Source organism: Apteryx rowi, unplaced genomic scaffold (genome assembly GCF_003343035.1).
Source record: "Apteryx rowi isolate R43461 unplaced genomic scaffold, aptRow1 scaffold_706, whole genome shotgun sequence".
Classification (NCBI taxonomy): Eukaryota; Metazoa; Chordata; class Aves; order Apterygiformes; family Apterygidae; genus Apteryx; species Apteryx rowi.
The window spans coordinates 255884-271283 of record NW_020450990.1 but is presented as its reverse complement, the minus strand read 5'-3'; the positions used below and the strand labels follow the sequence as shown (position 1 = coordinate 271283).

At 38.8% G+C, this 15400-nt stretch overlaps 2 protein-coding genes across 2 annotated transcripts in view; one reads left to right on the top strand and one right to left on the bottom strand.

The window, feature by feature from the left end:
* ACE2 (angiotensin I converting enzyme 2) overlaps positions 1–2432 on the top strand; it is a 28500-nt gene extending 26068 nt beyond the window's left edge. Inside the window, exons 16-18 of the mRNA XM_026087161.1 lie at positions 99–215; positions 1451–1645; positions 2315–2432. Coding sequence (XP_025942946.1) covers positions 99–215; positions 1451–1645; positions 2315–2432 — 430 coding nt within the window. The remainder of the gene's footprint in view (positions 1–98; positions 216–1450; positions 1646–2314) is intronic.
* A 5196-nt stretch (positions 2433–7628) lies between these two features.
* The window catches only part of BMX (BMX non-receptor tyrosine kinase), a 29099-nt gene continuing 21327 nt past the window's right edge, over positions 7629–15400 (bottom strand). Inside the window, exons 12-17 of the mRNA XM_026087148.1 lie at positions 14758–14929; positions 13602–13818; positions 11988–12052; positions 10905–11023; positions 8727–8884; positions 7629–7703 (exon numbers count right to left, since the gene is read on the bottom strand). Coding sequence (XP_025942933.1) covers positions 7629–7703; positions 8727–8884; positions 10905–11023; positions 11988–12052; positions 13602–13818; positions 14758–14929 — 806 coding nt within the window. The remainder of the gene's footprint in view (positions 7704–8726; positions 8885–10904; positions 11024–11987; positions 12053–13601; positions 13819–14757; positions 14930–15400) is intronic.

The following is a 15400-nucleotide window of genomic DNA, read 5'->3' as shown; positions in this document are numbered from 1 at the left end:
TCCAACGCCACTTGTCAAATATAACTGTTCACTTGCCTGATTTAGAGCTAATGGCACCTTGACAATCAAGAAACTTTTCTCTTCTGTTTCTCACTCAGGATTTCAGACATCCATGTCAGGGAGGAGACACGAAGGATCTCCTTCTACTTTACTGTCAGCATGCCAGGTAATGTCAGTGACATTGTTCCCAGAGCTGATGTGGAGAGTGCCATCAGGTGAGATTTTGCTTTCTGGGAGAAAAACTTGTAAGGAGGGAAGGAAAATCTGTGTTCACATTAGCTGAAGCAGAAGGGGTGATAAGAAAGTGAGCTATGCAGCTAACATGGAAATATTAGGATGGGAGAAACTGTTATGACAGAAAGAAAACAATCCATCTATCTGATGGTGTCTTGGACAGCAGCCAATGTAAAATGCTTCAGGGGGCTTGTAAAACTGTCATAACACACTTGATTGCTTCATACTTTGCCAGGAAATATTATTGATCAAACTTAAACAGGAACTATCTTATATTCTGAAATTCAGGGCACAGTAATTGTCTGTGCATGTGCATGAATGTACATGTGTATGTGAGTTTTTCTTCATCTCATTAGTGAAAATTCAGTGCAAGAATTATTTCTAGTAGGGACTCCTGAATGATACATTAGAAAGAAAGCCAGACATGTTTGATTATACAGAAAGGAAGAGGTCAGAGAATAAGCTAGTTCCCAGTTATGGGTCAATGAAGAGCTCTTTTATACCACAATATGACACCACTGTAAGTTATCACTGTAGAAATGATTGGTAAAACTGTAAGTCTTCAGATGGTCATGGATAATGTAGACTGGACTGGGCATGAATCTAAAAGTAGCAGCAACAACATGAGATGGGGTTGAAGAAGTTATCGGAGAAATTGGTGAGCCAAGGGAGAATATGGCTATGAAAGTCATTGAAAGTTCATATGAAAGTCATATGAACTCAACAGCAAAAGCAGAAGTTCAGGGAAAACAAGACACAGAAAAGACTCCAGGGAAAGTGTTTTCAGTGAAGTGAAAAAGACAAGAATGAAGATTGTGGGAGACTGTAGGAGGGAAACAGGTAAGAGGAAGTCAAGATGTGGTTTTCCATTATATATCCAAGAAACTTATGCATAAAGAGAATGAGGAGCAAAATGCAGACAGTGAGATCAGAAGGCTGTTTGCCTCATTTGGATAAGCTGTACTGGGTATAAGAGCTTGTACAGTATCTGAACATGTCACTTCAGCTGCAAAAGAATGAGGGTTTGGATTACAGTCCATGTCACCGCCACCCCAGGACGGGAAGAATATGGGTTTAGCAGTATTTGCTGAACAGCCTTTTAAGCTGAGCGGTTCAGAGGAAGCTTGGCATCCTGGAGAGTTAAAAAAAAACGTGAAAATTTTTTCTTTCCTTTCGGTAAACATATGTAATGCTTTGAATTTGCTCTTGATGGCAGGATGTCTCGGGGACGGATCAGCGAGGCTTTCAAACTGGACGATAACACGCTGGAGTTTGTGGGCATACTTCCAACCCTGGCTGCACCTTATGAACCACCAGTCACTATCTGGTTAATTATATTTGGGGTGGTCATTAGCCTGGTTGTCATTGGAGTTATTGTCTTGATCATCACTGGACAGAGAGATCGAAGAAAGTGAGTAGTATTTTTGATACTGTGATCATGACTGTTGAAGAAGTCCAAATGATTGAATCATCAGGGAGCTTACAAATAGGCTGCCAAATCTAACTGAAGCAAGTTAAGGAACTACTGCTTATTATTCCCTGTCCCTCCACCCCATCCTCAGTAATGGCCAAAGGTACAGCTCCCTGCCTTTCAGACGCTCCAGTGCAACACACTGCATCAGCATCTTAGTGCAATTTCCCCTTCATCAGCAGTTTAAACAAGGCAGCCGGACTCTGTGGCTGCAGAGAGCTGTGGCATGGGCAGGCTTCTGCCAGCACTGCAGCAAGGTTGATGGAGCACTGCTGGGAGCACAATACCCTCTCCAACAGCAGAATTTGCCCATGTTCGTCAGCACCTGCAGTCTTCAATTACCGTGGTAGAGGTTGTTCAGGAATGTCATTTTCCTTAAATATTATTGCACTGACACCAATATAGTTCGGCTGGTTTTCTACATCTCACAGTTAATGAAGTTTCTGAAATRTAGTGGGTTTGCTAAAGCTTCCCTTAAAACCAACACAATTCATTTTGGTATAACTGTTCCCAATTAAGAACAGTATTATTTACAATAGCTTCTTTTTGGGATACAGAAGGACTTGAACAGAACAGGGGCTTCTAATATAAAAAGAATTTTTGTTACAGGAGGGAGAGAGAAAAAGCAAGCGAAGCAGGATCAGACTTCTCAGTGAACCCCTACCGTGAAGAGGGAGAAAACAACTTGGGTTTTGAACTATCGGAACAGACTCAGACAACATTTTAGAAGACATGCATGAACTAAGGATTTCTCATTTTTTTCTTTTCACTTTTAATAATGGTGCCTAGAAAGGACCAAAACAATAATAGATGTCATCAAACATGATGGGTTCTGGTATGCTATGAATCTACTCATTCACAAGCAACAGCAGCTCCTTGTCATTTGCTGTTTGTGTTAACTAGATAATGTACAAAAATGCAAGACATAAATGCCCTGTGGCTTTTCTATGAATTATGCATATCATAACACATACTGCTTGTGCTGCTCTTCATAAACCTGCTATATCCAATTTCTCTTTTCTTCCTCTGTAATGAGGGACAAAATCTTGGAAGTATAAAGTCGTAATTAGATCAAGACAGGCATAAGAATAACTCACATACTCCTGAGGCCCACGAGGAACATCTTGATCTTTCTGGATGGAGAGCTTAAAACTATATCTATTAGGAAAAAACTGACCACTGGAAGAACATTTGTGATGAAGAACTCAATTTGATATGAAGTAACTGCAATTTTTGCACTTTCAGGAAATCTGAATCAATCCAAAATGAGTACTGAATGAAGACAAACAAGCACCAGAACTTTGTTAGAAATTTGTAAAATAAGTTATTTTTCCAACTGGTTGCTTGACAAGTTTTGTAGAGACCAAATAGCACAGTCTCCCTCCAAAAAAAAAAAGAAAAGAAAACCAACAAAAAACCCCCTCTGTGTTACATTGTCATCTAAAAATGGAATAAACTTCCTTAATACTAAATAATTACAGTTGTTTTTTTTCCATATTTCAACTATTGCCTTTACTATTGGACATACTACAAATTAGGTCCTAAGCTCATGAGAAGAATTTACGTAGTGTATGTGTGGGTCTATAAATTGCTGTCCACAGATTAGTTTTTGACATAATTTTATTGAATAGTGTAGGGGAGTTTATTTTTTTATATGTGTGTGTGCCTGTGGGTTTGCGCATGTGTATGTACAAATACATAAAAAGAAAGAAAACACACCAAGAGCTGGCTAGAAAACAAGATTTCTGTTTCACAGAAAAAATTGAACATTTCAGCATTTTGCACTGCTACAAAGTTCAGAGATCTCAAAAACCCAGAACAAAGCAAATCAAGAAAAAAAGATCCTCTCTTCTCCTTCCCTCTGCCCAAAATGAGTATAAAAGCTTTGCCTCCTATGTTGAGCATCTGGTCTGTATGCTTTTAGTTAGGTAAGATGAATCCCCTGTAGTGTTTTACTAAGTAGGGTGTCATGTCATTACCACTTGTCCTAGAGTCTCCTTTTGATATCTTTGCACCCAATACCATTGTCCTGCATCTGCCTCTAGTCTTTGCTTTCATCAGCCAATACATTTTATGCAAACTCTCAGGAGTGTAGCATGCACTTCATGCTGAAAATTCACAGAACAATGCGACAATTTGCAAGAAAGGCCAGTTGCAAATCGGCAATTTCAGCACCTCTCTGTAACCAGCCATAAAATGTTCTCAGTGTTAAATGTAAAAGCTCCAAATCATGGAAAAACTAAGTATAAAATTTAATGTTGTCACTAAATTCTGAGAACCTGAATGTGGACTCTTTCTGCCATGCAATGAGATCCTGAAAAAGGTCTAGCCCTCTCTCTGCTATGTGTTGTCAGTGCAGAAGGCATAAAGATGTACAAAATATCCTTTGACACAACATAAAATGGGKTTACTGCACTGTAGGGAAACCAATGATCAGTGTCCATGTGAAATCCTGCCCATCAGGAACAAAATCTTGTACTCTACAAAACAGAAAGATTGCAGAGYGTCTTAACAAGCAAAGGCAGGTTGGAAAAGATACACAGTCTGATGTTTGCTTCCGCACTTCAAAATTCTGATACAAGCATTGGCCAAATCAGTTTTGCTGTGTTCCTCTCTACTTCATTCTGCCGGATTCAAGCAGATGGTGTTGGCTTGTCTTGCTCGGCTTTTCATCCAAGGTATTAAGACATCAGACCTTGTCATGTGGAGAAGCCACTGTCACAGCTACTATCAGAAACCTTGGGGTGGAATTTAGATACCTAAGCATAGACATCTAGTATTACTTTAGATGCTCTAATGTATCCTGCCCAGTCTCCAGCTGCTCTTGGAGTGGTGACAGTGGAAGGTACAGATGTGCTGATGTGACAAATGGCAGAGCTTCAGTCGAGGGGGATATGCATAAACTTGAGGACTGGCTCAATAAAAAAATCTCATGAAGCTCAACAAGGAGAAGCGCAAACCTCTGCACTTGGACTGGAATAACCTCATGCACTGGTACAGGCTGGGAACAGAGTGGCTGAGTGGCAGCCTTGCTGAAAAGGCCCTGGGAGTTATGAAGGACACTAGGCTGAATATGAGCCAATCACACATTCTTACCATGAGTGAAGGAAATCACAAACTGGGATTGATTAGAAGGGGCACAGCCAGCTGATCAAGGGAAGTCGTTATCTTTCTCTACTTGGCACTGGTGAGACCACACCTGGAATAATGTTTTAGGATCACAGTTCAAGAGAGATGTGGAGAAACTGGTGAGTTTGCACAGAGGGCTCCCAAAGATGGTTAAGGGCCTACAGCACTTGATCTATGAAGAGATGCTGAGGAAGCAGGCCTGCTCAAGTCAGACGAAGAGGAGGCTAGGGAGGAATCTAGCAGCTGCCTACAACTACTTGAATTTGGCTCAGTCCTCTTTGTTGTTGCCCTTCTCTGTAGTGCCAGTCTAAATAACAGGGGGCAGTGGATTGAGGCTTGGATGTTCAGGTTAGACCTGAAAGGTCTAGGTAGTGCAGCACTGGAATGGGTTGCCTGTTCCAGGCTGTGAGAACGGCTCTAGGATCTCCACACTTGGAAGTTTTCAGAGCTCAGCTAGGCAAAGGCATGGCTGATTGAGTGTGGAGATAGTGCCACTCTGAGCAGGAGGTTGGGCTAGATGACCTCCAGARGTCCCTTCCAACCAGCATTTCCATCATTCTGAGTCTTATAGGTCCTGTGCTGTGCCTGCAACCATGCCAGTGCAGATGTTCTGTACACACAAGGGTCACTGAAAGCCACTAGGGGTCTACTCAATCCCACTCCTCTGGACAAAGAACCAGTAGCAAACAAAGGGCTAAGGCTTGCATGAAGAAAGCTCACCAAATGCATGATGCATTCTTAAACTTATGTGYCTTCAAAACTGTGACAGAAATTGTAGAAAGCAGTCCAATATATAGCTGAAAACATATAACTGGACTCTCTGGGGTCATGAAACACTTTTCTAGTGCTCCACACTCACTACCAATTCAAGAGAGAAGACTCTTAAATCAGACCGTTCAAAACGGTAGGCAGATGGTACTGGTTAGTTTGTAGTGCCTTAGACAAGAATCTAAAGGAATGAAAATCGTTTTTCTTCCAGTTGTCTACACCACATATCTTGATGCCATAACATCCCCCAACCTTCGTGCTTTAGCTGCACTTCTAAGATAAATAATTCAGCTACGCAGGGTCTTCCCACTTTGGGGGCAGTAAGAGAAACACAGAATAACAAAAGTGGAAGCAATCAAATGATGTAATTAGACATTCCAGCCATCTTCATATCTGTTGTTAAGATTAACATTTCCATTAAGACAAAGCTTTCCTTTCAAAGCCATTAATTCTAAAAGTTGTGCTACGAATCAAATGATTCAGGACTGTCAGCAGGTAAAGCCACTAAGAAAGACAACAAGGTGTTAAAAGAACAGAAATAAAAAGACAACATTTATATTTAAAAAAATCAGCCCTGTGCATTATCCCCAACAACACCTCACACCCTCAGCACCCAGAGTCCCACCCGCTCATATTCTGCCCTTCATCTAGCTCAGCACCCCTTCCCCTGGCTCTATGCAGAGGCAACATCATACTGTGCCCTGCCTTTCCCTCAGTCCGTGCAGAGGTTCTCAGGTCCCCCTAATCCTGTGTAGACCCCTATAGTTACTTGCACAGCCTCAAATGCCATTTTCTCTCAAAGACAGACACACAGAGCTTCCCTTTACATAGATAGCCATGCTTAGCAAAGGGGCCCCTACTTGGGCTGGGCCAGCTCCATCAGGGAGGAGTGAATAGAAATCACTTGAACTCTTAGAGGGTTCACACATTGAATTAGTTCAAACATAAGGAGAGAAGGGGAGATTTTTTCAGATCTTACTTTATTTAAGAAACAAAAACCAAAAAAAACGATATTAGACCAGCATTTTACACATATGGGTGTCTAAGTTTAGAATCCTTTATTTGTCCTTATACTTTCCAAAACTGGAAGTAGCTACGCAGCTTCAGGTGTATTTGGCATCTCTAGATTTATTTAAGTCAGTATTAATCAGGGTAGTGCTATGCAGACATGAAAGTCAGATGCTTTTACTTAAGAACTTAGTGTTAACATCAGGAGCCAAATTTCAGCTCCTCAGTAGTGAAATATTTGGTTAAACATTATATTAATAGCATTTTCAGTTCTCTTCAAATTTTTGCCTGTCAGGTTTTATAGAGATGAGCAAAATTTACCATTGATGATTATAATGACCATGGAATTCTGGATAGAACATATTTTTTCCATTTTTAAGTCTAGCAGCAAGTATTAGCACACTATAGTAAACACCATCCGTGTAGCTAAATTGCAGATATCTTAGATACGTAGTTTAGAATGAATTCCAAATCAAAAAGATCCCCTGAAGGCCCAAACTAAAGTCAAAAGCACTAGTATGCAAATGGATATAATAATTTACTGATAATAATTTCTAATTGAAGGCAAGACTATAACTATTCATGTTGCTGTCACTTGTAGCAGTTCTGAATTTTTCTTCAAATCAGCTTCAGGCAATTAAAAAGGATAAACACACTCAGATGAGTTATGATAATCAGAAAACCTAACAAGCATATATTTCCCTGTTTACATTTCCAGTTAAGGCCAAATAATGATGGCTTGGAAGCACTGAAAAAGTTTACACAATTACTGTATACCTCAGTGTTTGAGAAGTCCTTTATATTCTTATACAGTATCCCTCCAGATGGTATCTCCTGCAGAATATCACAAAAGCTTTCTCCATACTCTTCTTGGCCAACTCCATGATTAAATTAGAAGAATACTAACACAGAATAATAGAGGTGACTAATGTCAGGCAGATTTCAGATATAACTCTCATATAGAAGACAGGTGATATGGAACCAATACACACAGTCATTTGTTCATGAACATTCTTCTTCAAGCCCTGTCGTCTTCTTTCAGTGCCTCAAAAAACGATAGGAGCTGATAAAAGCTGGGGCGCTTTTCTGGTTGCTAAATGAAGCAAAAAACAATGGATATAGTTATTTAATACTGCAAYTGTTCAGGAACTGTAATTTGTATTATTTTTTCTTGGTTTTAACATGCAGAAATTCAGAGAGACAGTGATACTTATGGGGTAAAGAGAACTAGGATTACTTTTCATATCTTCCTTATGTTGTGAGAGTTTAATTTCCTTTCTTTGCACTAGCATGTCCTCAAATAGAGGTTGATTTKGTAATTTTTTCTGACGACTGTATTAAAAAAAGCTATCATTATTGTAACTTCATGGCATCATCAATAAAATGCCAAACAGTTCTTAGTCRTTGGTGAGAAACAAGTCACAGTCTACAGACAGCTGACTAAAATTTAGATGAAGAATAACAATAAATCAGGACAATTTTTTGCAGAGCAGACACAGATCTCTAAAAATAATATGAGTGTAATCAGTATTTGACTTACAACTGCTAAAAGACTTGGAGACAGGATAAAAGAAACCCTTCCCATTCTAAGGGTGGGGTTATTTCATGCCATTTTTGCTATCTATAAAAAGATAGAGGTCTCATTTAAATTAGTTGTTTAAGATCCCCATACAGGAAGAAGAGATATCTTTTATTCTTTGGTGGCTGTCTAAGATAGAGGGGAAAAATGACCATGGAGAGGTACTGGTTCCTGTCCTGTAACAGTGATAGGAATCTAGACAATTAGCTTAGCTCAGTACCCAAATTTTAAACAGTTAAAAATAGATGAGCAGAATCTCACCCTACATATTATGACTACACTGAAGGGTATTTCAATGTTATTTGCTTAAATACTTGGTTCTGAAGAGAAGTGAGTCAATCTTCCTTTATGCCCTATTTCCTGTGCTTTCTCCTCTTATCATGAATGAGGTACTGAACTAGACTACTATACAGAACGCACTACATACAAGCAATGGCATTTATGAGAGGTATTTTCCACTATTAACATTTATTCAGCTGTCCGTGATGACTCCTATCCATTTTTATTTCTCCAGGTTAAATGTATAGATATACAGACCTCATGCCAGCAGTTGTACATTATCTGGTAGATGATGTCTGAAACCAGTTGTGGTCTATAAAGCCGGAATCCCTGAGAAACTTTCTCAATCACCTGCAAGTTGTCATACAGCTCATAGGGTTGCTTTCCCAAAGTGAACACCTCCCACATTAAGATACCTGCAGAAATATTAATGGTAATGGAAGACAAGATATAGAAGTCGAGAAATGCAAGAGAACCCTTTTTTTCCAGAACAAGACACTCATTCAAMACATAACGGATCAGATTCTGTATAAAGAACATTGTCCTGAGAAGTGTATGGAGATGGCTGACAAGTGTGATCCTGTACTCAAATGTAAAACAACTTTTAGTGTAGTAGAAGGTGAAGTTAGATGGTGCTTGTATAAAATGGACTTAATGTGGACAATAATGGACAAAACCTAAGACATGGTTATCCATGGACTGTATTTTTTACAAAATACATACAAACATCTCCCTATGTATGTATGTGTGTATACAGATAGAGAGAAAGAGAGAGAGAGGGTGGGAAGGAAGGAAAAAGGAAATGGAAGCTGTAAGTATCTACACTTTTATAGAATAAATTATAAGAAAGTTTTTACTGATATTTTGAAGAGAATGGGACATGTACTCCTGTGGTATGCAAAAGATTTCCAAATGCTTTCAGTGTCTGTTACGCATACCTAGAAAAACTGCATTATATGGAAACAACTGAAACACTGGGCAATATAATTATCTCTAATTCATAATGACAGGTTTTCAAGAAACAATTTTTTATTCTAACTGAATATATGATAATTGTGTCAACTGTAAATACTTAAAAAATGAATATTTTATTATTTCACAATGATTATATATAATACTAGCATTAAAGACTTTTTTCCCCAAAAGAAATCTATTGGACCTTTGACCTCCAACCTGAAAAGTGGAGCACTGTAAGATGACAATGAGATCAGAATAAAATGGTACCTGGGTCCCAGCTTTCCCTGACAGAAAATTAAAAGGCACAATCATTTGTTCTCAGACATCTGCTTTTGGGATATGAATACAACAGTTCAGCTCTTTAGCCCTCCAAAGACTCATTAGTTAAAAACAACCAAACCAACAACTGATGGATCCAGCTATCCCCTTCCTTCTACTGTATCAGTGGATAGTGTAAGATCAAGAAAAGACTTTCTAAGTTCTTCTAAGTTTTGTTTTGGCATTAAAGTTAATGCCAATATTGAAGGTAATAACACCTGGAGTCAGGATTTCATCCATAAAAGCGAAAAAGAAAAATTATCACCAGAAAAATTCAGCTTCTGATGTAATCAGTATACATTATAAACAACTTGTAAAGGGCATAAGTAAGCTTACTCTCTGCCAGACTTCCATTAACAATACTGAGAGACTAACTGAAGTTAAAGATAAGAAGCAGCAGCATTTGTAAACACTTTCATCTGCTTTATTCATCATTGCTCAATGCCAGATTTTGACAAGAACAGTGGATTGCCAATCTTTCATCAACTCGATGCCTGCTAAAATTTTTCTGCTGTGGAGCAGACCCATATGTATGCAATTTAAGCTCCTCATTGACAAAAGGCTCCCTTTTTCGTTGTTACTTTTTTGCAGGCTCTTAAATGCAGTAAACAGACTTCAGAAATTTGTAAACACAGCCTGAAAACCACTGAAGTAGTTCAAATGTTTGAATTTCCTGGGTAGAAAGAGATCAGCAAATTCATCTTATTTCTTCTGAGATACAGAATCCCAGCTAAAAGACCCTCTCCCACGGCTGGCTCATGCACAGAGTCCATTCTGACTTGTGCAACTAACAGAAAAGCTATTTTGACTTGGGCAGCACAGATTTATCCTCTAAACCTTGGAGATCCTGTTTGATCTCCACTGCCAGCAGTTTACTCTGGTGCACCATATTAAACGCATACAAAGCAAATAGTGAGTGGGCCAAGTTTCCATGTACCTAAGAGAAAAGCAGTAGAGCTAAAAAAATCCTAAGAGAGACAGGATTTGGATGCATAAAAATATTAAACAACAATATAAGCTGTAACTGCTTTTTATATTTTTCCAGTGTGTAAATACCTAGCATTTCTGCTTAGTAAGCTAAGGAAATCCAAGCCTGATTGCATAAGCATACATATTTACATGAATATACATACACATTTATATGTCAAATTCCATACATACCAAAGGCCCATACATCTGACTTGCTGCTAAATTTGGTGTAATGGAAAACTTCTGGTGCTGACCACTTCACTGGAAACTTAGTTCCTAGTGAACTTATATACAGGTCATCCAGAACATACCTACAAAGCAAGAATCAAAGCTGTGACTGAGTTACAGTGATACACTACTTACTGCTTCTTCCTTGTATACTACTAGGTTCCTAGGAAAAACCTGGACAGAATCCCGTATTTCCAAAGGATACTGGATAGAGGATTAGATATAACTTATAGAACAGATCATTGCTATGAACTTATCAGATATCACAGAATCATGGAAATGGGGGTTTTAAGGCCATCTAGCCCAGCCTCCTGCTCAAAGTGAGATTATCTCCAACACCACATCAGGTCATCCATGGCTCTGTGTAGCCAAGTCTGAAAAGAAGTCAAGGATGGTGATCCCACAACCTCCCTGAGTAGCTTGTTTYGGTGCTGCACTATCCTCCTRGTGAAACAGCTTTTCTGACTGTCCAGCTTGAACCTCCACAGCTGCAATATGTGGTCAATCGCCCTGTTATATCATCTGGCACTGCTGAGAGTAATTTGACGGTGTCATCTCTGTAGCTGCAAGAAGTTGTAGGCAGCTTTTAGGTACCCTCTTAGCCTCCTCTTTATGAGACTAAGCAAGCCCTGCTACCTCAGCCTCTCCTCAGAGGACATATGCTCTAGGCCACTCATCTTCTCCAGCTTCTCCCCACTGAGGTTGTTGATGAAGATGTTTGGTCCCCGAATTAGGTGAATATCTACAAGGGGGGCATTATAGAAATAATTTTGTATACAAAGCAAACTTTGGAATTTCTTTAACAAACATGAGTAGTGAAATCTCTCAACTGCATTTGACCTTCAGGCATTAACTTTTGAGACAGCAGAATGACTTTATTCCAGTGAAAAGCCCATAACGGTTTATGTCTATTAATGCAAGGGAGACACAAGGAGCTGTATCACACGCTGTGGATTAACTTTACTAATAGTCAGTCACTAGCTAATCAATGCCAACAAACTATGTACTCTACTGTAGCTTCACAAGGTTGACAGTTCTTTTACTTACCTAGTCATCCCAAAGTCAGATACTTTCACAGTAAGATTGCTGTCAACCAAACAGTTCCTAGCAGCCTTTAACAGCAAAACAAGAAAACAGGTCAGTAGAAAAAATCCAAAGATGAACAAGTAATGTTATGGTATGGTCTTGGTAATTTGCTAATAATTATTTCTGTCCAGTAGCATTTTAAGGAATAATGAAATTCTCTGATTGAGGCATTTAAGTCTGGAAAAGTAAGGGCAACTATCTCTCTTATTTCTCTTTTTGACCACTGATTGAAAAATATTATTTACCAGTATCTCAGCTTTACAAAGAAAGACACTGAGAGACCAGGAAACAGAGATGAGCATACCCAGTGCATTATAAAGAGTGGAACAATGAAAGATGATTTAAATACAGAAGTCTGATTTAGGGACAGTTCAGTATGAGCTTAGTTCTACAAATGATCACTTGTGAACATTTATCTAAGGCTGTCCTCTCTGCCAGGATGGTTATTAATCTTTGTGATATGTTTGCATCTACAGTCTTCAACTTGAAGTCAAGCTCAGGGTTTATTTCTGTTTTCCCATGGTGTACAGCCAGTTTTCAGAAATTGATTTTATATCTACAACTTGAATTTTGTTACCTAAATTGTCTGACGTACCTGATTTCTGAATCTGGGTGGGAAAATTGGTGAGGTTTAACAATTTGGTTTACATATACAAACAAACGTTTGAAAGTGTCAACAAGACAGCATTTAAAATGCTACCTGAAGAGATTGCACCCTCGCGGGAAAATTAACCAAGTCTATAACAAAAATTGTCACAAAACTTCCAACATGCTTTTGTGTAGCGGTAGAAGGAAAAATATTGCTAGTAACTCTGAAACACGATGCTCCAGGAGTTTGGGTGGGTTCATTTTATAAAGGCCTATAAAATAACTACTTATTTCCCTAAAGCCTTCTGCCACTACTCTTGAAAGCTAAGTTTTGCATAAACTTTTGTTCCAAAATCAATCCACCATCATAGGATGTGACTCCTTCCCATCTAAAATGACTTGAATTACTTGCTTGAAATCAGGGACAGATAAATGCCTAAAAAAAGAGCTAGGCAGCTGCAGACTTTGAGTTTGGTCCTGTTTATAATGTACCAAAGTAAATTCCAACTTACCCTGGTAGTTTTCACACTTGTTTTATGAGAGAAATAGTTCCCAACTAGATAAATCCCTAACTCATTACAAACAATCTAAGTGACCAGATTTTTTAATGTTGCACCACTTTGTCCTGGACAGAATATTTTATTTAGATGAACTAATTTTAAAATTGGGTATGTCTGTGCTGCCAAGTGATGCATAAATCTTTGAGATTTATGCCTGCCATAAATGCAGGCAGCACAGTGTGCAGTGCTGCAGACCCGTCAGCTCTGAAGCAGAGCTTGTGGGCAGTGCTGTGTTGAATGTGACTTTAATCATATTAGTCCAGAGCTACCTTGTACTGAGCCAGCTAGATGTCCCTGTTTTGCAGGCTGCAACTTCTCCGAGTGAGTGCCAACAGAGCCTCTCTGGCTGAATCAGAGGGATAGAACTACCTGGTGTTAGACCATCCTTCTTCTTATCCTGCTCTGTTTCTCCTGTGGGATAGCTTACCAAATCTCTGTGTATGAACTGACAGCTCTCCAGGAAGGCCATAGCATCACAAATATCATAACATATTTCCAGAAGCTGAAGAGGTTGCAGTTCCTTCCCATGACTCCTTAAGTAGCTAAGCAAACAGCCATTAGCCATGTATTCTGTCACTAGATAGATGGGATATGATTTTGAGCATACGCCGTACAGTCTAACAAGTTTGGGATGATTAAGTTTCCTGAAATAAACAAAAACAAAATAATCAAGGAATAAATAGATATTGTTGTGCATTTCTGTAACTTTCGTTCTTCAAATACTAATACAACAACCTGAAAGAAATGCTTGAGACTGTACCCAGTCCGATCTTAGACTTTAAAATGTTCCTTTTCAAGAAGAGCTGAGTCTTCCTTAGCTCATTACTGTGGAACTCAGTATTAATGACAATCAAAAGAAGACTCAGTACTAATGACAATGACAACTTTGTATTCAAAATCTGAAATGGGATTTATATATCAGTGCAAATGTGCAACCTTACTGGTGAGAGAAAATAGATTTAAGCTGGTGGGGTAGACCTTACACCTTACGGTTTTCTGCTGAAACTACATAGCAAAATAGATTCAGAATTCTTCAGATATCATCTAGTTAACTGACAGGAAAGTAGTGCATTCCTTCAGGATATGAGATATCCAAAGTATTCTTGAATTCAGGTGCTTCAATTTTTATCCCAAAATTTCCCTAGAAGTGCTAACATAATTATCTCCCTGGAGTCAGAGACTAAAAACTGAAGTCAAATGTTCATATTTCTGGCATTTCCCAGTTACTTTTCTGTATTTCATTCCCACCTGCAGAATGACAGGAATGGCCTTCTACCTGTTTCTGTAAAATTTCACTTTTAAATAATGAAGCATAATTTTAAGTGACATATGCAGAAACTCTAAAGTTGTGGAAGAGATGTTAATTGAAAACCTTTTGTAGGTGACTCGATCAATCTTCGTAAAGTTTTTTGATAGCTCTTTAAATATCCTATGCAGATACCTATTTAGTCTGTGCTGAAGGTATTCAATGATATTTAATGATATTTTTAAGAGGAATTTTTTTTTCTGTGTCTGCTATTTATTTCTGATTAATCTTTGGAGASACCACTGTTTCCAAATAATTAAGAAATGCCACAGCTTACATCATGGTCTGAGCTTCTTCTATGAATTCATCTTCTGACATTGCTCCCTCTTTGATCATCTTTATGGCCACATCATATTGTCCCTTCCACTTTCCCAGATGCACCACTCCAAACTGACCGCTCCCTAGTTCTCTCAATAGTACAATTTCTTCTCGTTTCAGCTCCCAGATTCCTAATGGGACAAAGGAAATTCCCTTCAGCAACAAAATGGACAAATGTAGGCACAGTATCCCCTGCATGCAATGTTGTAATTTTCTCTGTAGGGTGACAGGAAGCAAACAAGATACCTGTCACTCAGCTTTGTGTTTGAGTTACAAAAGGAGACTATATTCCTACAAATGCTATTTGCTACTGCTTGGTTTTAGCCTTATAAATAGTTTTGAGAAAGATTTATGCATCAAACAATGATATATTTTCATATATGGGACTGAAAAACAAGTATTGTTGTACCAGGTAACATGGTAGAGGGAAAGAATGGCCATGACGCAGATGTGCTGGGGAAGGGAGCATACAAGGACTTCCACACTTGAGACAAAAAAGACCTGGATAGAAGGGAGACCAAATCTGCCAGTGCCTTCACATTCGCCTTGCCCTAGATGTAGGCTAGCTGCACTGGTAGGAAGAGATAGCCTGTTTCTTAGAA